The sequence below is a fragment of the Lytechinus variegatus genome, chromosome 14 (assembly GCF_018143015.1).
Source record: "Lytechinus variegatus isolate NC3 chromosome 14, Lvar_3.0, whole genome shotgun sequence".
In the NCBI taxonomy this organism is placed as follows: Eukaryota; Metazoa; Echinodermata; class Echinoidea; order Temnopleuroida; family Toxopneustidae; genus Lytechinus; species Lytechinus variegatus.
In genome coordinates this window covers 11,094,288-11,118,756 of record NC_054753.1, presented here as the reverse complement: position 1 = coordinate 11,118,756, position 24,469 = coordinate 11,094,288, and the positions used below count along the sequence as shown (strand labels likewise).

General features: G+C 36.4%; 1 protein-coding gene across 4 annotated transcripts in view; it reads left to right on the top strand.

Moving 5' to 3' along the window:
* LOC121428224 (probable cation-transporting ATPase 13A3) overlaps positions 1-24,118 on the top strand; it is a 75,195-nt gene extending 51,077 nt beyond the window's left edge. For 3 of the 4 annotated variants that reach the window (XM_041624840.1, XM_041624842.1, XM_041624843.1), the window contains exons 14-28: positions 301-489; positions 3,854-3,915; positions 4,665-4,809; positions 5,350-5,376; positions 10,647-10,763; positions 11,735-11,888; positions 12,502-12,622; positions 13,050-13,174; positions 13,455-13,630; positions 15,005-15,115; positions 16,355-16,587; positions 17,985-18,305; positions 19,701-19,849; positions 20,721-20,809; positions 21,146-24,118. In XM_041624840.1, the coding sequence (XP_041480774.1) occupies positions 301-489; positions 3,854-3,915; positions 4,665-4,809; positions 5,350-5,376; positions 10,647-10,763; positions 11,735-11,888; positions 12,502-12,622; positions 13,050-13,174; positions 13,455-13,630; positions 15,005-15,115; positions 16,355-16,587; positions 17,985-18,305; positions 19,701-19,849; positions 20,721-20,809; positions 21,146-21,346 (2,220 nt within the window). In that variant the 3' untranslated portion in view covers positions 21,347-24,118. The remainder of the gene's footprint in view (positions 1-300; positions 490-3,853; positions 3,916-4,664; positions 4,810-5,349; positions 5,377-10,646; positions 10,764-11,734; positions 11,889-12,501; positions 12,623-13,049; positions 13,175-13,454; positions 13,631-15,004; positions 15,116-16,354; positions 16,588-17,984; positions 18,306-19,700; positions 19,850-20,720; positions 20,810-21,145) is intronic. The other variant, XM_041624841.1, reaches the window with a different exon arrangement.
* Positions 24,119-24,469: the final 351 nt, after the last annotated feature.

Sequence of the window (24,469 nt, the reverse complement as noted above, 5' to 3'; positions counted from 1 at the left end):
AGATTTCAGATAGGATACCACTCTTTTTCTGATTCGAGTTCGTCCCTTTCTTGTTAGAGTCTATAGATGCAAACCAGAGATATCCTTCTGGCAAGTGTCGTATGAAAGGACTTGACCGTTGTTTATCTGACAAGTACCATTTATCAGACAGTAACCATAGTAACAGTGCTTCTCAGCCAATCAAAATCACTAAAAGTTTTTAAACTTGTAGGACAAAATGTTGCATGCTTCTTTAAACATTGGTATGGTGTATCCTCATTTCACTTTCTCTGTATTGTCCTTTCCTGTTGATAATTGTAGACGCAAACCAGAGATATTGTTCTGAAGTCGCTGGACATCATCACCATTGCTGTTCCACCGGCTTTGCCAGCTTCGTTAACCATCGGCATGGTCTATGCTCAGTTCAGATTGAAGAGACGAGGAATCTTCTGCATCAGCCCGCAGCGGATTAACCTATGTGGGACTCTGGATATAGTCTGCTTTGATAAGGTGGGTAGAATGATGATGTGGTGGTGGAACTCGTCCTCATGATGATGTGGAGGTGGTGATGATGGTGGTGATGAGGAGGAGAATGATGGTGATGATGATGATGGCGATGGTGGTGATGATGATGATGATGATTAATAAAGATGCAATAGATACATAAATAATGCAAGAGGTGACTTATTAAAATTGTTTCATAAATTTGTTCGAGTCCCATTATTCCCATTATTCTAACTTGAAAAAAAAATGGTGCAGTAATTTTGTTTTATAAATATTCAAATTAACAATCTCAAAACATCTTAATTGAATTAGATTTCATAAAATGTTGGTGGTGGTGAAGATGATGATGATATGTGATGGTGGTGGTGGTGGTGATGATGATGATGATGATGATGGTGATGATGATGTGATGGTGGTGGTGGTGATGAGGATGATGATGATGGCAGTGGTGGTTGTGGTGATGAGGATGATGATAATGATGATGGTGGTGATGATGATGATGATGATGATGGCGATGGTGGTGATGATGATAATGATGATGATGATGATGATGGTGATGATGATGATTAAGAAAGATGCAATAGATACATAAATAATGCAAGAGGTGACTTATTAAAATAGTTTCATGAATTTCTTCGAGTCCCATTATTCTAACTTGAAACAAAAAAAAAATGGTGCAGTAATTTTGTTTTAGAAATATTCAAATTAACAATCTCAAAACATCTTAATTGAATAAGATTTCATAAAATGTAAAAGTACTTTTTTTTTAATTATATGAAAGTAACTACTACCCCTTTATTTAATTCATTTTCACTTTTAACTGCCCCATTTTTTACAAATATCCTCTATTGTAGGAATAATATATTGACAGCTGGGTAATAGACTTTGTAGTGCAGTATCGGTTTTAATCAAAATTGAAATTGTCTTTTTTGCTATTCATGCATCAAATGAATGTGCTATAATTATCTAGATAAAATGGTGACCTTCAGTCAACTGAACTACATTTAACAAAGCAAGTTCAAAAGGTTGACTGACTAGGAAAGGAATGGTGTGAATTACTGAAATCAACCTTCCTGTAATGAACATCATGCATCCTGTCACCCTACATTCCAAATCAACAAAGATGTTAATTACATCAAGCCACCTGTCAATTACATTGTGAATTTCACTTTGTTGGAATGTTGGTATACTGCACTCTTGTAGATGACTGCCAATCATAGTACTAATGTTGATAGTCCCAATGTCTCCATCTTTTTTTTATCATTGCCGAGTTCAGACATTTCTGTGAATTTATCAAGTTGACAGACCTTACAATCATACCTAATTAAGAAACAAGGATGGCAAACAACCCATCTAAATCCAAGGCTTAAAGGACAAGTCCACTCCAACAAAAACTTGATTGGAATAAAAAGAAAAAAATTCAACAAGCATAACACTGAAAATTTCATCAAAATCGAATTTAAAATAAGAAAGTTATGGCATTTTAAAATTTCACTTCATTTCACAAAACAGTTATATGCACATCTTGGTCGGTATGCAAATGAGGAACTGATGACATCACTCACTCACTATTTCCTTTGTATTTTGTTATATGAAATATGAAGTATTTTTATTTTCTCGTCATTGTCATGTGAAATGAAGTTTCATTCCTCCCTGAACACATGGAATTCCATTATTTTAACATTATGTGCTTCAGGCAAGGAGTCCTAATCGTCAAATTCGTAAAAATTGAAATATTGTATGATTCAAACAATAAAAAACAAAAATAGTGAGTGACATCATCGACTCTCATTTTGATGTAACTGGCTCGTTCATATAACTATTTTGTTAAAAATAAGCGAAACTTTGAAATGTCATAACTTTCTTATTTTACATCCGATTTTGATGAAATTTTCAGCATTGTGCTTGTCTGATTTTTCTCTATTGATTCAAATCAACATTTTTCTGAGGTAGACTTACATTTAACCTTTTGAACCCTGACGATCGTGATCGACACCCTGAATTTTTTGCAGATATTAAGGAAAGGAAGGAAGGCTTGACATTTGAAATAAATTGTCTGATAATCTCCTATTCGCATGATTCGAGCCAAGCCATGTCAGAGGCACTTTACTTTGCTGGGACCCGGCTGATGTTGTTTAGCTTACCATACTAACAAAAATCTCAAATTTTGTCTGAAAATCGCTGCTTTGACAGAAGTAAAATTCAACTACAGCTTTACATAGTCTGTATACGACTCAGACGAGCCTCCTTGGTAGGGTAGTATATTTTGGTAATTTTTAATGCTAAAACCTTATGAATATAAGCCAATCATCAATAAAATTATAAGATGAAGTTATTGACTATTTCCCTATTAATGACATAATTTTTACATGTTACCTGATGTCTAAAAGCCTTGCTTTTCATATCACATAACTTGAAGTCGGTATTCTGGCTTTTCAGGTATATGCAGCATCAATATCAAATCTTAACCTAAAGGTTAAAGGTTAAGTTTTTGAAATGTCATTATAACTTAGAAAATATATAGACCTAGTTCATGAAACTTAGACATAAGATTAATCAAGTATTACTAAACATTTTGCTTGAGTTTCACGTCACATGACCAGGGTCTAAGGTCATTTAAGGAGGATGAACATTGACCATGTTGGGGGTATTTGTTAAATTACCATCACATCTATGTAAATGTATTGGTCTTGTTCATAAAATCTAGACATAAAAGTAACCAAGTATCACTGAACTTCTTGTGCGAGTTTCAGGTCACATGACCAAGGTCAAAGGTCAATGGACTTTGGCCATGTCGGGGGTATTTTTTTAATTACCATTAAACTCTGTAATCTGTAATCTTGGACATAAGAGTCATCAGGTATCTCATGCGAGTTTTAGGTCACATGACCAAGGTCAAAGGTCATTTAAGTTTTTGAAATGACATCATAACTTAGAAAGTATATGGACCTAGTTTATGAAAACTTAGGCCATGTTGGGGTAATTGTTGAATTGCCATCATACCTTTGAAAGTTTATGGATAGAGTGAATGAAATATGGATATGGGTGTAGTAGACAAGCCACAAGTCTTAAGTCACAGTTGAAATGTCATTTATGGTCGATGAACGTGGTATTATGTCATTATACATGTATGAATGGTGTTTTTGTGAATGATTATTTACTTAGTTTTCAAAGTTAGCACGGCTGCTATATTAAATCACGTAATGCAGGCGAGACTGCCAGAAGCGTTCCACTTGTTTATCTATACATACAAACTCTTCGGTAGTAATTTTATTGGATTCTATTCGAATTCATTTTGAGATTTTTTACCTTTAAACATTTTATCATTACTTATATATTTATGAATCCTCTCATTGTTTTTTTTTTTCAGACGGGTACTCTAACAGAAGATGGTTTAGATATGTTGGGTGTACAGGAGACTTCCAATGGAGGGTAAGAATTTTTTATTGCCATCTTTTTTATCTTACAGGCTTAATATTGCATTAAAGCTAAGTAACTGTACTTGCAGCAGACAAGTTACTACGTGAGAAGGTCTTTATAATCTAGGCTAATTGCCTCCATAACATGGTAGATATGGATCTGGGGGCCGTTTCATAAAGAAGTAATAACACATACACGATGTCTATTACAAATTTCCCCTCAGCCAATCAGGTTAAAGGATTTCAGTAGCTTTATATAACTGTTATTTTAAATTTGTTATTCTAATTTTTTATGAAACAGGGCCCCTGGTTTATTTACATAGATCTAGATCTGTGAAATCATGAAAACGAGGTTGAAAATGACCAAGTGAAGGTCACCGACGCAGACAGGCATGTGTGGTGCAGTTTATTATTAGTTTTTTAAAAAATGGCTGGACGTTTGACTAGAATGACATGCTTGATTTGTTAATTTATCAGCAATTACACACTTTTCCACCTGAATCATATGGCGATTTTTGAAATTTTGATTCATGCATATGAATGTAGGATTTCGTGCAGGATTGAAATGAATCCAATGACTGGGGTAATAATATGCTGTAAAGCGCTTTGGGCCATTCCGGGAAAAGCGCTATATAAAGATTGGCTAAAAAGTATTATTATTATGAATGTACATGTAGTGTAGATTGTAAGCTCTGTATTTGAGGCCTCTGGTTGAGGTGACATGTTGGCATTGGAACTCATCATTATTTTCTTTATATCCAGGTTCTGTCCCTTGGTGACGGACGTGAAGTCCCTACCCGTCGGCCCCTTTGTATCTACCATGGCAACGTGTCACTCGTTGACCTACATCAATGAGGAGATTGCCGGAGATCCTCTGGACGCGAAGATGTTCGAAGCTACAGGATGGGTAAGTCAGCTTGAAGGGTTTTGCGAACAATGTTTCTGCGATTGATCGCACATTTGAAATTGATTGCATGGCTTATTATCAATTTCTGGAGGCCCTCTTGATGGCAAGCTACAAGATGGATAAGCCAGATTGTGGGCTGATGCAAGAAAAAATTATCTGTAGATTATTGCAAATTTCAAATTGATATCAATGCTACTAAATAGGTTGATTGATTTGGGAGCTAAAACTGGCTCTGTAAGAGACTTATGACTATTGTAGAATTTTATTTTCTTTTCATTATACCTTTCTCAGGGCTGGACAAAGTGAAACAAGCAAAATTAGATAAATACCTGTGCATGTTTTTTTTAACATTCATGTTAACTTCTCCAAGCCAAATAAAGCTTACTCTATTAAATGTCTGTAAAGTAATGGATTTGAAAGTTAGGAATGCAGGTTTGCTTTGTTCGGTTTAATTTCAAGGAAATCATATTTTGTACGAAGACAGGCTGATACTGATGCATCGATTTCTCAATTTCTTCAATTGTTTTCTTATTGTTGAAGTCGATGCAAGAGGTTGGTGCTATGAGGGTATGTAGGTTCTTCAGATTTATGTCATGCTTTCATCTATCAGATCTTCACTTCATTTCAGCCGGCTGATCCATATTAATCTATGCTTATCACCTACAGTGTTTGATCATCAGAATGTGTCTATTTGGTAAGACAGGATGATTGCCTCTTTGCCTCCCAACTACTACAATAACAATGATGATATTTAAAATCAACCATGAAAAAATCAGGGGGAAATGATAGTAATGTGAAATTAAAAAAAAAATTGAACTTATACCCCTTTCACAAACCCATCCTCCAATTATCCGCCTAAGAGTAATGCAAATAATTCAGTAAGAATTGCATTCACAAACTCTGAAAATAATCCGCACTATTTTTTTACGAGCGCCGGACCTGAAAAAGGCGGATAATTTTTCATGGCAACTGCACACGCCCCCTCCAATGGGGTTGTGTTGCAAAAGGGTGACCTTGTGACCGCACCATGGCAATAATCCACATTACTTTGAAAATGCGTTCACAAAGCCCAAATCTGGTCCTGATGCTGCTATTATACGGATAATTGCAGCATCGAAATAATGCGGATAACTCTGATCCCGCTCCGATTTTACAACCAAATTATGCGGATATTATCCGCATAATTGGGTTTGTGAAAGGGGTATAAGTGAAGTAAAGTGAATAAAAGGAAAAAAAATTATACAACAGACAGGGAGAGAAGAGGGGGTGGAAATAAATAGAGATAAGGGGAGAGAGTAGGGGAAATAAAAGAAAGAGGGAGTGAGAGATTGATGTTCGTTAAAAAAGAAGTATAAGAAAATTAGAAAGATTAGAAAAAGAATAATCCATAATTAATCGCTGTGAATATTAAAATGCATTCTTTCTATGTATAGTATGATCTTTGAAGGTACATGTATTATATAAATTTCAGAGTGAATGTCGATTGTCCATGTGATATTACCTACACTATTAATTTGGTAATGATATTGATAACAATGATAATATAAAACAAACTTATATTGATGTATTTAGCTGCAGTGTTTTGGTCATGTTTATTTATTTCTACATGAACACAGGACTTCTATTAACTAAAGTAAAGATGTAAGTTTTGAATTTAGATTTGGAGACAGTGATGGAGAGCTCCTTATATCAATTAGCAGGCTATCCCATAGTTTGGAGTCAGCAGCTGAAAATTTGCGATCACCAAGTGTGACTTTTGTTTTGCAAAAGGGGATCTGGAACAATATACAAATAATGAATATTTATGAGTGCAATTGACAGAATACTTCATGAGGTGAAAGATGAAATGATCCATTCAAGGAGGCATAGCAGAGATGAATGGACCATTCATTTCATCTTTCACCAATTTAAGTATTCTGTCCATTGCAGGAATGAAAAGAACATTCATTATTAAATGGTTTATATGACATTTAAATTGTTTTTTTCATATGAAAGATTTAAAAAATATGCTCATGCACTGCGAGCTTGGCCTGATGATTATCGTGCACATACAACATGTGCGCTGCAGTTTGGATGTGCGCGTGCAATGGAAGAATTGCGCAATGAATGGATCTAAAATTGCACTGATGATGACATCATTGTAAAATGGGATGAATGATCGATATGGACCAACCAATCAAATGATAAGGTTCTATCAAGGTGTCATATAACAATAATTAATAGCACATTTATTTCAAGATTAGTCAAATTACTGATGCTTTGTGATGGGTATTAGTTAAGTGTACATTTCAACATGACACCATCCTTACATGATCCTGTGACTCAGATATTACACTGATTGTAATTTGTTAATAGTGACTCTGTTGACCAATGTGCCTATACAATAATGGTCTTCATTAAGTGATTGATTACACACATTTTGTTGTAAAATACCAGAAAAAATATATATATATATTGATGAAGGTTTGAAGAAAATCCATCAAAGATTAAGAAATTAGAATTTCGGTTTGTTATTTGTGACGTCATATACCAGCAGCTGCTCCATATATTATGCAATATGAAATGCATAAATAGTAAATTTTGAAGGGATTGTGATGACTCTTTTTTTTCAGGAGCAGTGTCAAGTGATTTGTCTGTTGATATACTGAAGGGAAAATAAAAACCATTTCACATTTTGGAGAAAATAACATTTCATTGATCTTTTGAAGGTATTGTTTAACTTTGTGAGCAGCCGATTTAAAAAATTCTCAAACCAAGATGAAACATGTGTACAAGTGCATGTATTAGAACTAATAAACCCTGAAAACAACCATTATTGAGAATGAAAAGCTAAAACTACAAGGCAAACCCCGATTTTGTAAATAGGCGTCTTATAGACGCCTAAATAGTACACATAACTGTATGGGATGAAATTAAGATGGTGTTTCCTGTCACTTTTTATTTCAATTTTTGAAGCACTAAATAATGATTTTCGAATGCAATTTTTTCTGGGCTTCATTTTTGTAACATATCACAGACACAGGTGACAAGTGTTACCTTCTAGCTTAGATTTTTTTAAAGTCAAACCAATGTTAACCAATCACTTTAAAATATGCTATGTGGGAAAGCTGCTCGCTCATGATGTCACAAATCAAACACTTAGAATTTGAAGAACTTTTTTTATTCATTGATGGATTTTCCTCAAATGTTCAACAATATTTTGTTATTATTTTTGTCTGCAATTTTTACTATAAACTTCTTGTCAGGTTGAATTTCCCATTTCATTTTCGGGGCGCGGAACACAAAGCATAGCGATGATCGTAGAACATTTTTCTATGATTGATTGCATTGAATACAATGTACAATCAAGCGTACGATTAATTGCTAACCTTTGTGCTACGGGACCCTGGGCTCTGAAACACAAAGGTTTCCAATCAATCGCTAAAGATCAATCAAGACTGTCATTGCACGTTCAGTCTGTTTAAATTTGTAACCAGCAACCAATCAGTGCGGTTCTTTCATACTTACAATTCATCGCAAATCTTTGTGTTACGAAGCCCTGGTGTATTCCTAAAGGTCAAGTCCACCTCAGAAAAATGTTGATTTGAATCAATAGAGAAAAATCAGACAAACACAATGCTGAAAATTTCATCAAAATCGGATGTAAAATAAGAAAGTTAGGACATTTCAAAGTTTCACTTATTTTTAACAAAAAGGTTGTATGAACGAGCCAGTTACTTCCAAATGAGAGAGTCGATGATGTCACTCACTCACTATTTCTTTTGTTTTTTATTGTTTGAATTATACAATATTTCAATTTTTACGAATTTGACGATTAGGACCTCCTTGCCTGAAGCACAAAATGTTAAAATAATGGAATTCCACGTGTTCAGGGAGGAATGAAACTTCATTTCACATGACAATGACGAGAAAATAGAAATATGTCATAATAATAAAATATGAAAGAAATAATGAGTGAGTGATGTCATCAGTTCCTCATTTACATACTGACCGAGATGTGCATATAACTGTTCTGTGAAATGAAGCGAAACTTTAAAATACCATAACTTTCTTATTTTATATCCGATTTTGATGAAATTTTCAATGTTTTGCTTGTTGAATTTTTCTCTTTTTATTCAAATCAAGTTTTTGTTGGGGTGGACTTGTCCTTAATTTTAAACCGGGAAAGTTATACAATGTACACCTGTACTTTTTCACATCCTCTTGTGTGTGTATATGTATGGAATACATGGAGTCTGTGGTACAATCATATTATGAGCAAAGAAAGAAGGACAGGCTATTATTTGTTGTTTAAATAATGGCATGCCCCTCACATTCTTTAACCAGAGCGATCCAGTGCTACTGTATGAAGGTTGATATACCATTGTCTAGTGTTATGAGAGAACATTGGCAGATTGGAGGGGCAAGCCAGTTCACATGTGTTAACATTGGCTTGCCCCTCCCTCCGATCCTGTGATATGACGTTTCAGCACCACTGTATGAAGATTCATGTACATGTATCATTGTCTCATGGTGATGAGAGAAGGTTTTGATGATTGGAGGGACATGCCACTATATATTTGTTAACAAAGGCATGCCACCAATGCTTTGTCATATCTGGGGTCCGTTGCAAAAAGAGTTGCGTTTAGACGCAAGTCAAAAAATCAATCGCAAGACCCAAATGCGCGCTGTTGATTGGTTGAAAATCAAGTTAGAGTTGCGATTGATTGCAACTCTTTCTGCAACGGGCCCCTGGACAATCTTGAGGCAACAGTATTAAGATTCGGTGAGCATTGATGCGAGGACATTCATCTATGTTTATTATCAATGTAACAATCATTCTTGTACTATTAACATGATCAAGTAACCGTAACAACAAGTTCACAATCTCACTATTATATGGACCATGATTATTATGCCATCGCCCCATTCATGATGAGCATTCTTAATCATGTTCACCATGCTTATTCCACACTGCAGCTTCCTTAACCCATACTACGCCGTGGATGGTGAATACTGCCAAATTTTTTGAGTGATGGACATTTTCCTAAACTTCAAATCCCACTCAAATATTTGAATTATGAGTATTTTCACTAGGCTCAGATTTAGACCCAAGTATTTGAATTAACATTTTGCTCAGACTTCAAATACCTTGAAAACCCAGTATCTGTAATAAAATTTCTACTCGTTCAGGCCCATGGTCTAAAATTGAAAAGATAATCCTAGTCATATTTCAGCTATAAAGTTTTATGTGATCATTATTTGTTTTATATGGTTATTCACAATTATTAGTATTGTTGTTTGTCTTTACTTATGTACAGCTTTCTGCTCTTTACTTTCTACAATTAAATGACAAGTTATGTAAGATATAGTTCACTCAGTTTCATGATAATTTTTTTTTGGTGATTTTACTAAATTATATGTAGACTGTAAAATGATACTGCTTCCTACTTTTACACCGCACATTTTAAGTTTTTGGGTGTGATTAAAATACATTGGCCCGTATTCTGAAGTCGGGTTTAATCTAAACTCTGGTTTTAAGTTGTGGTTTAACTATGGAAAGCCAATAGAGGTTCCTTGTATCAGCTCATTTGACTCCCAAAACAATATTAACTGTGTGGGAAGGATAAGTATGACAGTTGTCTTCACCATTGAAGAATTAGTAAGAGCACAGTAAACATGAGAAGCATTCAGTGTAAAAAAAAAATTGAAACGTTTGGCTTCCCATAATTTTGGCACAGACTTAGACCATGGTCTAAGTTAAACCCAACTTCAGAATACAGGCCATTGTATTTAAACTGGAAAATGCTTCCTTTCTTAAATTGATATGCTACGTTTTCCTTTCCTGCTTAATTTAGAGCCTTGAAGAGTCCAACCCAGCCGAGACCAGTAACTATGATGCGATGGTCCCAACGATAGTCCGTAGTCCTGGTAAACATGCCGATCTTAAAGCAGGAGGAGATAACAATGCAGAGGTATGCCCTATTTATCAACTCCTTGTTAATTGTTGTATTTTTTAAAAGTTGTTAGCAAGTCAAAACCAACAATCTTTCGATGATTAATAGATTCTCTTTATAGATCTAAAATACATGTATATATTTGACGAGGGTTGTTATACTAAGGTCAGCAAAAACTGGTGTGTTGGCTCAGTTTACAGAGAAATCGTCTCACAACTGGGAGATCGGGAGTTAAAATCCTGGCCGCATCGTACCAAAGACGTTAAAGGATGGGAGTTGCTGCTACCCTGCTTGGCGCTCAACAATCCTAGGGAGAGAGCTTTGTCAATCTAGTGCTGTACAGTGGCTGCCAGGCTCATGATTAATTGGGCAGAAAGAATCTTCGGAGTATTCTAATTCTGATTTCATTTCGAACAATATAATATGGATATATATATTCAAAACTTAGATTTTTTTACTTTGGAGTTCAAGTTCTTCATGACTTTTATTTACTTCTCATGTATCAATAATGAATGTAGGCTTTGTCATGTAGCATGACAAATCATAGTGGTTCTGACTCTCGCCTTGTAAACAGAGGGTCGTGTGTTCGAATCCCACCACCGTCTGGCGTCCTTTGGCAAGGTGTTAATCCATACTTTGCCACTCTAGACCTACACGTAGGTGCTAAATGGGTACTCGGATGTAAAAGTCAATGTACATGTAGCTTGTCCAGCACAGTGCACGCCTCACCAGCGACTGATTGGAATACTCCCCAGGGAGTGGAGGATGTGCATACATTATGTACAGGAATGACGGGGTAATAATATATCTGTAAAGCGCTTTTAGACATGTCGTTCCGATGTATTAAGCGCTATATAAAATTATCATTATTAATATCCTTACAAATAAAAACTGACATTTGGAGAATGTATTAGTCAATAAGATCGCTGAGGGATACTTCATCCTTATTTTAATGGTTATCTTGCTGATTTCATTCATCTATCTTGAAGGATCTTGGTGAGATCGGTATCATCAAACAGTTCCCATTCTCATCCAGCCTGCAGCGAATGAGTGTTATCACTAGGGCCATGAATGCTAAACACATGTGTGTCTATACCAAAGGAGCTCCAGAGAAAATTGCTTCTCTTTGCTCATCCGACAGCAGTGAGTAGTCATTTTATTGTTGATGATGATGGCCATGATGATTATGATGATGTTGATTATGAGTGTTATCACCAGGGCGATGAATGCTAAACACATCTATTTCAAAGGGGCTCCATAGAAATTTGCTCCTCTTTGCCTGCCCAACAGCAGTGAGGAGCCTGTTAATGAAGATAACGGCGATGATGATGAAGATGGTGATGATGAGGAGGAGAAAGAGGAGGGTGGGGAGGTGGATGGTGAAGATGACATTGATGACGATGATGATGATATTGATGATGACGATGACGACGATGGTGACAATGATGATTGATGATGATGATTATGATGATGATGACGATGGTGATGATGATGATGATGCTTTTGTTGAGTATGAGTGTCATCACAAGGGTCATGAATGCCGAATGTGTGTGTTAACACCAAGAGATTTCAATGAAATATTGCTTCTCTTTGCTTACCTGACAGCAGTGAAATCCATATTGTTATTTGTGATACCCATTGGATATTATTGATTTTCTTCCTCTATTTCTTGATTTTGTTCCCATGTGTATGTCAATGTCCTTTCTCTGGTATTAATCAACATCTCAATTTATCTTTGTCTTTCTTGCTCCATCAGTCCCTAACAACTTTGAGGACACGTTAAGCTCCTACACTGCGGATGGTCTTAGGGTGATAGCGTTGGCATGGAAACCACTTGATCCCTCACTACAGTGGCATAAGGCACAAAAAATACAAAGGTACTCACTTGTTTATTGAGATATCATATCTGTTAGTCATGAACATTGCATTGTTCTTAATGGTGATGTCCATAACTTGCTATCATTGTGATTGGTTGAACATGATCTATATTTTTACTTGAATCTATTCCAACCCTTTGTGAAGAAGTACCTATTACTCTGTTATTCTTACTATTAATGAAGACCAATTTTCACTTTTTTTTTACAGTTGAAAATGAACTGTGGATTCCTCAAAGAAAAGCAAACTAAAATTAGAGACCATTTCATTGCTGCAAGAGCCCCAACAAGCCAAAATTGAAAACCCCTGTGCTCGATCGTTGATCCTATTCTTAAGAAAACAATTCAAATTGAATCAATTGCAACTCTTTGTGAAACAGTGCCAGATGTGAAATAATCATTTTGATGTTTTTATTTGTTCCTTTGACAGAGATGCAGTTGAAAGTGATCTTCACTTCCTTGGTCTAATGATTCTACAAAACAAACTGAAACCAGAGACCATTCCAGCGCTTCAAGAGCTCCACCAAGCCAAGATTAGGACCATTATGATCACAGGTAAGTTACAAATAAATTGATCGATTAGCAAGTTTTCTTAGTCAAACTTTGTAAGATATTTCACTCCATTGATAACATGTGTGTTTATTCATTTAAAACAGTACAAATGAAACTATAAAGATATTTCATAATATCACCCTTGCTGACTCTTCTACTTGTGCACAACCTCAGCAATCTTAGTATGACAAAACATTGTGGTGAATGAATCTAACATTAAAATGGTGCTGATGGGCTATTCCACATGAGGAAAATTGTGAGTTCACTTCATATTCTGTTACAGGTGACAACATCCTGACTGCGATCAATGTTGCTCGTAAGTGCGAAATCATCCAGCCCGGAAAGAGAGTTGTGCACGTGGAGGCTGTGCCGCCGCTCAACGGTGACAAACTGGATGTCCAGTATCAGACTGTGGAGTTTCATAAGGAGACGGAGGAATTGAATACCAAAGAACCCGTTGTAAGTTTCATGTGTAGTTTGCTAGCTCCGTGTTTTGTGGGCTTATTTGTGACCATGATTTGTAATGCCTGATTTTCATGGGGATAACACGGTTAAACAATTAATTTCTTATGAAGGTTTTCCAAGGACATGAATATAAAAAAATGCAAAAGTTGCAAAATTTATTGCATGTGCGTGTGCATGCTTTGCTCGTTGAGTACTTTACGCGTTAGTATGGTCCCATATACTGTTAATTGTGTCATAGAGTACTTTTCTTTGGTAAATTGCCAACTCATCCACTCACCACATGGTCTGCTTCATTTAGTCTAATGCCATTCAGTTCATCAAGATTTCGTCTAACAACCATTCCGTCCAATAACCATTTGGTCCAATAATCACTTGGTCTAGTCACCAGTTCGCCTTTGACTATTTTGTCTCATTATCAGTTGGTCTAATATTCGTTTTATTTTCTTTCATTTTGCCCAATTAACACTTAGGGGTGGTGCAAGAAAATATTTGCAATCAATTGCAAATATTCTGATGCAATTTTACAATTGATTGATCACTTTTATCTAGCAAATCAGATTACACTCCTTGTTTCATGGAGCAGATTAGCAATCAATCGCAAATTTGCAATTAATTGCATGGCATATGCTTGATTTCAAGAACGAAATAGACTTGCAATTGATCGCAAGTTTCTTGCAACCCCCCATTAGTCCATTCCGTCCAATAACCATTTGGTCCAATAATCACTTGGTCTAGTCACCAGTTCGCCTTTGACTATTTTGTCTCATTATCAGTTGGTCTAATATTCGTTTTATTTTCTTTTATTTTGCCCAGTTAACACTTAGGGTGGTGCAAGAAAATATTTGCAATCAATTGCAAATATTCTGATGCAATTTTACAATTGATTGATCACTTTTATCTAGTAAATCAGATTACACTCCTTGTTTCATGGAGCAGATTAGCAATCAATCGCAAATTTGCAATTAATTGCATGGCATATGCTTGATTTCAAGAACGAAAATAGACTTGCAATTGATCGCAAGTTTCTTGCAACCCCCCATTAGTCAAATTAGACCAATTGAACTATATGGCTAATGGACCAACTGGTTATCGGACAAAATGATGAGTGGACAAAATGGCAATTAGACCATGTGGATATTGGATGAACTGATGGTAAACTATTTATGATAGTAGACGAATTGGCAATTGGACAAATTAGCATTGGACCAAATGAAAATAAACCCTTTTCCTTTGCCCCAGGGTTGTGCGTTCGGCAGCACACACCGTGCTCCCTCCAGCTTATAGATCTTGATGATATGTACAAGTATATTTTATTTTTGGTGGAGATGACCTTCCAATCATTCATCTTCTGTGCTTTGACCATTTCAGGGAACCAATGAAATTGCCATTGACATGATGAACCAGAACGGGACGACCTTTGCCATGGACGGCAAGACGTTTGGGCTGATCAGAGAAATGCAACCAGAACTCATGGATAGGGTAAGAGATTTCAGATTTAGAATATTTTATTTCTTATGACAATATCTACAAAATTATACAAGCTTATATAAATTATAATATAGCTTCGATGAATAATGAGAATAATGATATTAAAGGACAAGTCCACCCCAACAAAAAATATGATTTGAATAAAAAGAGAAAACTCTAGAGAAATATAGCTTCGATGAATAATGAGAATAATGATATTAAAGGACAAGTCCACCCCAACAAAAATATGATTTGAATAAAAAGAGAAAACTCCAACAAGCATACCACTGAAAATTTCATCACAATCAGATGTAAAATATGAAAGTTATGACATTTTAAAGTTTCACTTAATTTCACAAAACATTTATGTGCACATCTTGGTTGGTATGCAAATGAGGAAACAATTACCGTGTTTACACTTAATCGGCATTTGGTTCAGAACCAAAAGCCGATGCAGAATCGGCTTTTGCTCGCGGTTCAGTACTGCGAGCCGATGCAAAAACCTGAAATAATATGCACACCAACAATATACGTCATAATAAAGACAACGCTGGATCAGTGCGCTTACAATTACGTCACAATGGTAAAGTAAATGAAATGCGCACAAATTGCCAGTGCAGAAGCGGCTTTCTGTTTGCACGTTGTAAAAAAGCCGATTCTGCATGGGCTCGCGGTTCAGAACCTACTACTTGGGTGGTGCAAATTGCCGGTTCTGAACCGCTAGCCGATTCAAGTTACTCGCATTTACACGCTATGAAAAAGCCGATTCAAATGCCGATTAAGTGTAAACACGGTAAATGACGTCAGCCGCCCACAATTTCTTTTGTATTTTATTATATGAAATATTCTAATTTTCTCATTGAAACAACGATTAATTCCTTTGTGAACATGTGAAATTAGCATTGTATAATATATGGTTCAGTCAAGTTGGTTCTTTATTGTCAATCCGTAAATTAAGGCAAATTCCAATAAACAAAACCGTGTATTCAATTTTAAAGTAAAATATACTGATCAAACTTGATTGCAGTATTTAGTATGAGTTTGCCAAGCTGATCTGCATTCTGTACTCAATGAATTCTATTTAAAACTTTCATTTCTTTCAGATTTTTTACTACTTATAATTGCTTTAATATTTGTGCATGTCACTAGAAAATAACTGAAAATTTGACGTTGAGAATACTGAAGACGCAGAATTGCATTTCAGAACAAGGAAAACTGTGGACTTTAACTTGATGTTAATATTTCTTCCAGCTTGCTGTCCACGCTCAAGTCTTCGCCCGCATGTCACCTGACCAAAAGATGCAACTCATAGAAATCCTACAGAAGCTGGAATACCATGTCGGTATGTGCGGGGACGGGGCCAACGACTGTGGCGCCCTCAAGCTGGCCCACGCGGGGATTGCACTGTCCGAGGCAGAGGCATCCGTCGCCGCTCCGTTCACGTCAAACGTTCACGATATCTCCTGTATACCTGCCGTCATGAAGTGAGTCCAAGCTTGGAATTTACTTTTCATAATTGAGAAAAATTGACAAGCTGAGGATTAATGAAGTATTCGTAAATTGTAAAACTGAAATGAACTAAGACCCCATTCTCATTACCACCCTCAAACTAGTTTACTGGAAACTAGTTTCAACTGTGATGAGAAACCAGTTCGGAAAACCACCTTACGATGTAGTTTTTATTAGGTCGCTTTGCCACATTAAACTGGTTTTAGTGTGAAGACACAACCGTTCTTCGGGAAGCAATCTTTGCACAATATGAGCACGCTACTCCGCCGCACACTGTGTATAGAATGTCTACGATGCTGTCAAATCGCACGTCACCCCACTGGGAACATTTCCATAGCAACAAGGCCACTTGAGGTGAAGTGGTTTTGAAAACCACGTACAGCTGATCAAATGGGAACGCTAGCAAAGCGATCTTTCAAACTGGTTACCTGAACTGATTTCCAGTAAACTAGTTTTAGAAAGTGTAATAAGAACTTTATCTTATTCTCTTAGTGGACAAGTAAATTAAATTCATATATCATCATAGTCATCATGTTGTGTTATTATTTAGAGATTTACATCTTTATCTTGTACATTTTAAGTGATGTCCTATAAATATAATGCAGTTAAATTGATATTTTTGAGAAATGAAATAGAATTATACTTTGAAATGAAAATGTCTCCCATCTATGTTTGTATGTAACAGAGAGCGTCGAGCATTGCCCAATAGTCCTTCAAAATTTTCAAATTCATGGCCCTTGGTCAGAATTGAACCCAGAAACTTGTGATCTGTAGTCTGTCGACTTATCCACTAGACCAAGACAGTTTTACAGTCAAGATTGGCCTTTTCTGCCATGTAGTCAAATTGTAGCTTATATGGAAGAGTCTTAAATTTATATTGAATTTAAACAGATATATTGAGCCTTACAAATAATGTAAATCACCAAACTGTACTTACAGGTAAATGCCAGTTGTGGTAACGATATCAAAATGAGTATGTACAGAATCCAATGAAATGACCACCAAAGTGTCTGTTTGTATAAATAAAACATATGGGCCAAAGGATTCTGGAAGAAATTGTGTAATTGCTGAGAAATCAGCAAATAACCACAGGATTCGAGTCAAGCGTCGGACCCGACAATCAAAGCAATAACTAGACACTGTCCCACGTGCGCTTATCTGTGACGGTGATCTTCAGTGTGAACATTTTTCAGCGTAGATTTAAGATTTTCACAAAGTTCAGTTTATGTAACTGTACCAGATCTAGATCCTCGATGATATACTGACAATTAAGCCTTTTTTACAGATTTTCTCATGAAATCAGTGTTAACTGCAACTACTGGCATTTCTATTTTAACTACAAAATTATCTTGTTTATTTTTGCCTGTAACAGAGAGGGTCGAGCTGCGCTTACTACATCCTTTGGAATGTTCAAGTTCATGGCCCTGTACAGCATGATCCAGTTCACCACTGCGACCATCCTCCTCTGGGGGTCGGGCTACATCGGCGACCTCCAGTTTCTCTATATCGACATCATCCTCTCCACCGTGGTCATCCTCCTGATGGGGCGGAACCAGGCGTACCCCGTCCTGTCCGAGGTCCCGCCCCCTCCCCAGCTCATGACTGTCACCATCATCTTCTCGATGGTCTCCAACGTGATCGTCCAGATCATACTGCAGGCCGTTTTATATGTGATTGTTCAGAAAGAGCCTTGGTGAGTATGATGATGTTTATGATGATGGTGGTGGTGGTGATGATGGTGGTGGTGGTGATGGTGATGGTGGAGGTGATGTTGGTGGTGGTGATGATGGTTGTGATGGTGATGATGGGTGTGGTGGCGATGATGAGTAGGGACAGTGATTTTCCGTTTCAAAAAATGGCCTTTTCCGTTTCAGAAAATCTCAAATTCCGTTTCAGCACGTCAGAAAACGGAAATTCCGTTTCCCCATAGACGTTGTACACACGGAAAAGTGACAATTCCGTTTACACATTGAATAGCAAAATCAAAGCGCATACACTCGCACTGGCCAAAATTTGTATCTGCTACTGTACCAACAACACAATAGAATCCGTTCTAATCGGATCTATGCTGGTGTATTTAATGATTTTTCAAACTGATTTAGCATGCATACATCCTCACCTTTCACATAATTAGCCTTATTTTACGGTGAAATTAAATTTCATCGATAATTTTGGGGTTTTTTGGACATCGTTATCATCAGTCAACGACTTTCGCCAATCCGCCATCTTGGATTTTAAGACCACGATATCGTGCTGTTACATCTTCAAACGTAGAGGGCAGCAACACACGACCGTGCAGTTGAGCGATCTGAAGCGATGTGAAGCTCAACCCGGCCGCGGCCGGCCGGGTACGATCGCGGGGTATTATCGAGTGTGCTGATGTCGAGCGAATTCACGATGTGTGAATTGTCATGATTGTAGCGAAGTGAGATTGTGTTTTCTGGGGTTTTGTGGCCATTTAATATTCTCATTTTGTTGTTATTTTGGAGTAATTTCTGTTGCTATTCTGTGTATTTTGAGGGAAAATACGTTTTCCGTGATTTTCCGTTTGAAATGCCACTTTCCGTTTCAAAAGGCCTTTTCCGTGAATTCCGTCTTTCCGCGATCGCGGAAAATCACTGTCCCTAGATGAGGAGGAAGAGGATGGTGATGATGATATTACCATCTTCTCATTGGTCTCCAACGTGATCATTCAGATCATCCTGCAGGCCATTTTATATATGATTGTTCAGCAAGAGTAAATTGATGACCATCGTCATCATCATCATGACGGTGTTCATTGAAAATGAAACTAAAAAGTCATTAATATTGCACTTCCCAGTCAATAGGCTGAATTTTGGACAGATTTACAGAAGACACTCATGATCTGTATAACTAGTTCATTTTCTGCTCATGATTTCTTATAATTGTTATTTTGACTCCCAACTTTAACTGATTGTGTTTTTTTCTTGTCAGTTTGTTCAATTTTTGTGTATTTATTAATTTTATTTCTGTTTTATATAAATTGTTAATTTTGCGCCTTGAGTGTCATCGAGAGATATGTGCGCTATACATATCTCTAATTATTATATTATTATTAATTCTCTAGGTACACGGCTCCTGAATATGATGATGATGGAGTCTATGTCCTCAGCTTTGAAAACACTGTGATATTTATGTTATCTTGCTTTCTATACATCAACTCGGCCGTAGCATTCTCACCAGGGGCACCATATCGCAAAGAGCTTTACACCAATTGTAAGTAAATATGCTTCAATCCATTTAAACCATTGCGCTACAGGTTACACATGTAAATCATGTTGTGTCAGTGAAATCTGTTCGACTTTGGAGAAATTTCACTTTAGAAGATGTAAACAACACGTTTTGCATAATCTGGCATAAAAAATTAAGTCATGGAAAATCTTTGACAAAGTTTGTGGTCATGGAAAAGTCAGGGAATTTGGTAAATTTCTGAAAAGTCATGGAATTGCATTTACCTCTTGGCTATAGCAGCTTTCCAGTTTGTCAATGATAAACAATCCTTTTAAGGAGTACATACATGTTGTTCACCACAAAAGCTGACATTATTCTCTCCACCATGAAAACCTTTAAAGATCACCTGACATCTGACTGTTGCAACATTTCGCCAATTACAAATTGGCTTCGTCGGGTTAATGACGATGAAAGGGGTGGCCTTTATGTTTGAGATTGTGCATATTCTTCATATAGAATTTGAATTCTCAATATTCTGTGTTGTAAACAAAATGCAATTCTTGACATCACAAAAGGGATGCTTTATAACAGGAAATGCATATGAAGGAGAAAACGACTGGCTACTTGTATTAACTGTATGTCGTCACACGCTGGCTAAAACCTCCTGGTTCCGCCACTCAAAGGTTACTGATTAATCATATGCCTGATGTTCATGATTAAATGTACATTGTAGTCAGTGCTCTCAATCGAAAAAAAAATTCTACAATGATTGCTAAGCTGCTGTTGTGTTATGGGCCCCAAGTATGACAGCCACATAAGCACTCAGATCCTATTAGGGGGAAAGTGCAGTGTAAGTAAATTTTGCAGTAAGGAAAAGATTGGTGTTGAAATTCAATAATTTTTTTATTCATGGTAGGGCCTTACTGTGCAGCTCTTTTGATTCTCTATGGGATGAACCTCTTCCTTCTTTATGGACCTCCTGAGAAACTAAGAGAGGAATTCGAGGTGAGTAAAAAAAAATAATTTTTGGCAGTGTTAACTTCATGGAGGAGGCAAAATGAAAAAAAAGAAGCAAAATTTGTAACACGGAAAGCTCATGCTTGTTGCTTCCTATGATTACGTCAATGATCCAGGGACTATTAGGGTTTAGTGATTTCTTGGAAAACAAAAAGTCTTTTACCATTTGAATAGGATTCAGGAGACAATTAAAAGAGAAGAGAGGCGGGGCAAGAAGATGTGAGAGGATGCAACAGAAAACTGGGATGACTTAAAACTTGATATTTAAAACTTACCAGAACCATGGAAACAAGATTTTTTTGTTGTTGCTTGTTGTGCATTCAGATCATGGATATTCCGGACTATGGCTTCAAGACCATCATCCTAGCCTTTGGGGTGCTTCACTTTGCCATGGCCGAGATCATCGAGCTCTTCCTAGTTCCTTGGAACGCCCTCATGTCGTTCCTGAGCTGTCGATGTCTTCGTCAGAAGACCCTGAACACCTTCCAACGCCTGGAGATGGAGGAGGTCAACCAGTTGTCATGACAACCACCACGTTTCAACCACTCGCCGGAGCAGCTCTCAAAATGTTGGTCTGATTTGAAGTTCATCTTGGAAGAGAAGACTTATTGGATGAGAGCATGTGCTCCTTGAAGAGACAGAGACTATCTTTCGCACAAATTTTTTAAAACAATTTTTGTTTTTGAGGAAGACTGTTTTCATGTAGATTTGACATTCTTCTGAATCATGTCAAATCGAGGCAATTCAGCAAGCCATGTGTGAACGGGCCTTCTTCAACTTCTTTGTATGGAGTGCTCAATGAATTTTAACTTGTTTTTGTTGCAATGTTAGACCTTTCTTATTATGGTTGCGAAAAAATACCAAATAAATTCTAGAAAGTACCAAATGTCCTCCATGTTTATGTTGCCAATTTGATCATGATAAATTTCATGAAAATGTGAATGTGTGCATTTTTTCAATTTTTTTAAAAGAGATATATATTTTTTGTTATACATGGGACCATTTGAAATTAAAATGCAAGTTTTATGAAGTGAATCCACAGTAAAATCCACAATAAAAAAACATGGTGATAATGAAATACTTCCAACGTTTGATAAACTACTTAATCATGATTTATAGAGATGTTCTGTCTTGGACATTTTCACTTCCATATGTGAAGTAATAACAGTCATTTATTATGACTATGCTTTGTCTGTATAATACCTGTAATCACATAATTTTTTTAATCATGGCTGATGCTATTTTAGTAAAACCTCTTCTTTTTTTTAATCGGACATTTGATGCAGAATAATTCCACATTTCCTTTGTAATTGTCTGAGTACAATTTGACATTAACCTTGAAAGTTGAGTGATCCTGTAAAAAAAAATCTTCAAATTGGTACTCATTTTAACTTTGTTGAAATGTTTAACCAGTTGCCTTAACTTGTGACCAATTTTTAGAAAGAAACATATTTGCTATGTTAAACTTGTCACATAAGATTTTTTTTCCTTTTTATCAACCCCCTTTAAATCCATTACTTGGAAATATGTTCTCTAAACAAATGTTTAACTGTAACATAATGTATGTATGTGTTTTTTTATACTTTCTTTTGTTTTTATATGCTTTCTTTTATTTCTTCTTTTTCTACTCAGGTCTATTGTCAAATATTAATTTTGTCTGAAAACTACATTCTTCAAGTTATTACCTTTTTTAAAACCAAATAATGTTGCATATTATCGAGGGATGATATATAGAGGTTTGAAAAAAAATGATGAGTGCTAAGAGTAACAAATATTCTTTGTGTAAGTTTTTACAAAGGATATTCATTGTAATTTATTCTGTGCATGCCAGAAATGTATTAATATTCTAAAATATGTTGTTACCACATGGGATAAACCCATTTGGTCTACTATCTCTTGGTCTAATGGCCAGTTGGTCTAATAACCACTTAGTCTAATTCGCATTAGTCTAATGCCCAGTTAGTCTGTTTTCCATTTTGTGGTCTTATTGTTATTTTTTCTTTACTTTGCCAAATAGAATTTGATTTATAAACATATCATATCACCTAATCATGTAGACTTAAACCCAGTGCACACTATCGGCATGTTTCTACAGAGGATTGTTAAAAACAGATTCTTTTCGGAATCTAAAAACAAACCTGTTTCTACATAGCGAATAATCCGATTAACTCACATTTCGCATTTCAAATACCGCATCAACATGGCAATAACCACCTCCCTGTGGTGGGTATGAGAAACTGTATTTTGCACAATGCAGTTTATCAATAAAGCGCATCGCGTCTGTTTCCACAGGAAAGTTTTCCGGAATTCTGGATACTTAGGCGGGTAATACCGTTTAACGATTCTCTGTAGAAACACGCCGGATGCGACACAATTGAATGATGATCAGATTGCAACAAAATCACGGTGCAATCGCATGGCATAATGTGTGCTGGGCTTACATGATGTCAGACCTAATGGATTTAGCATGGCTGGAAATGAGATCTGTAATTATTATGGGGTAAATGGCAAGTAGGCCAAATAGTTGATACCCAGGGGGCCAGTCAAATGTATTGCTGTACACACGCGTGACCATAAAAAACTTGTTTAAAGGGGTGTTTTTTCAGTTTTGGACGCAGTCTGCGCGTGGACTCGTTATCTAAAGGGTGTCAAAAACACTGAATTTCAAGAAAAAGGGTGGTTTTGAAAGACTGGTCAATGGTCAATAGCGAGATCAAACGTATTTAGGGTACCGGTATGTTTTCCCCCCCAAAGCTTTTTTTTAAAGACTAGCCAAATGTGTTTAGGGTATGTTTTTCCCCCAAGCTTTTCCCGAGGTCATATTTTGGCGACAACTTGTTTAGGGGCCAAAATGTGTAAATAAAGCCCGCGAAAAACTTGTTTAGGGGGTTATTTTGCGCACAGAGAAAAACTCGTTTAGGGGGTGTTTGGAAATTCCTTGGTCACGAGTGTGTATATTTGACTGCCACCACCCCCCCCCCCCCCTGGGTTGATAGACAGAACTAGTTGTAGACTAAGTAGGATTAAATCATGTGGGATGAGACCAAGTAGAATGTAGATGAAGCGGGTGTATACCATCGGTAATTTCTATGTATTGCCATCATGCCACAAGGACTCAACTGCCTTCTGATTCTTCGAATGTTTTAATGAAGATATACCTCTGTAGTTGGTTTATACACTGCTATTCAGGCGATGATTAGTTGTTCAAGCAACTTCAATTGTTGAATGTCAAACATGTAGTACATGTATGTTCATTGTAATTGTAATATGACACATTGAACGTGTGTAAGTGATCTCTGTATTTTGAGAAGTCAAGCTACTGACTCCATTTTGCCATTTTCCTGTACTTTTGTAATGAAGAATAATTTGAGATAGAAAACGGGTTTGAGAATTTGCAGTATGAAGCACTTTGGCATATACACCTGTATTATTGATATCTGAGTCTGTAAACTCATTGAAAAAAATAATTTTAATCTCAACTTATGTTGTTTTGATTTTGTGCCTTATGAATATACATTGAAGAATGTTTTATGATTTGACATCTTTTAGAAATTAGCAATATATTGATTTTAGGTTTGTAAACTTAGACTACTGTAGTGTGTGAAATGTAGAATATTAATACTTGTATTTCGTCTTTTGTTTTTGCAA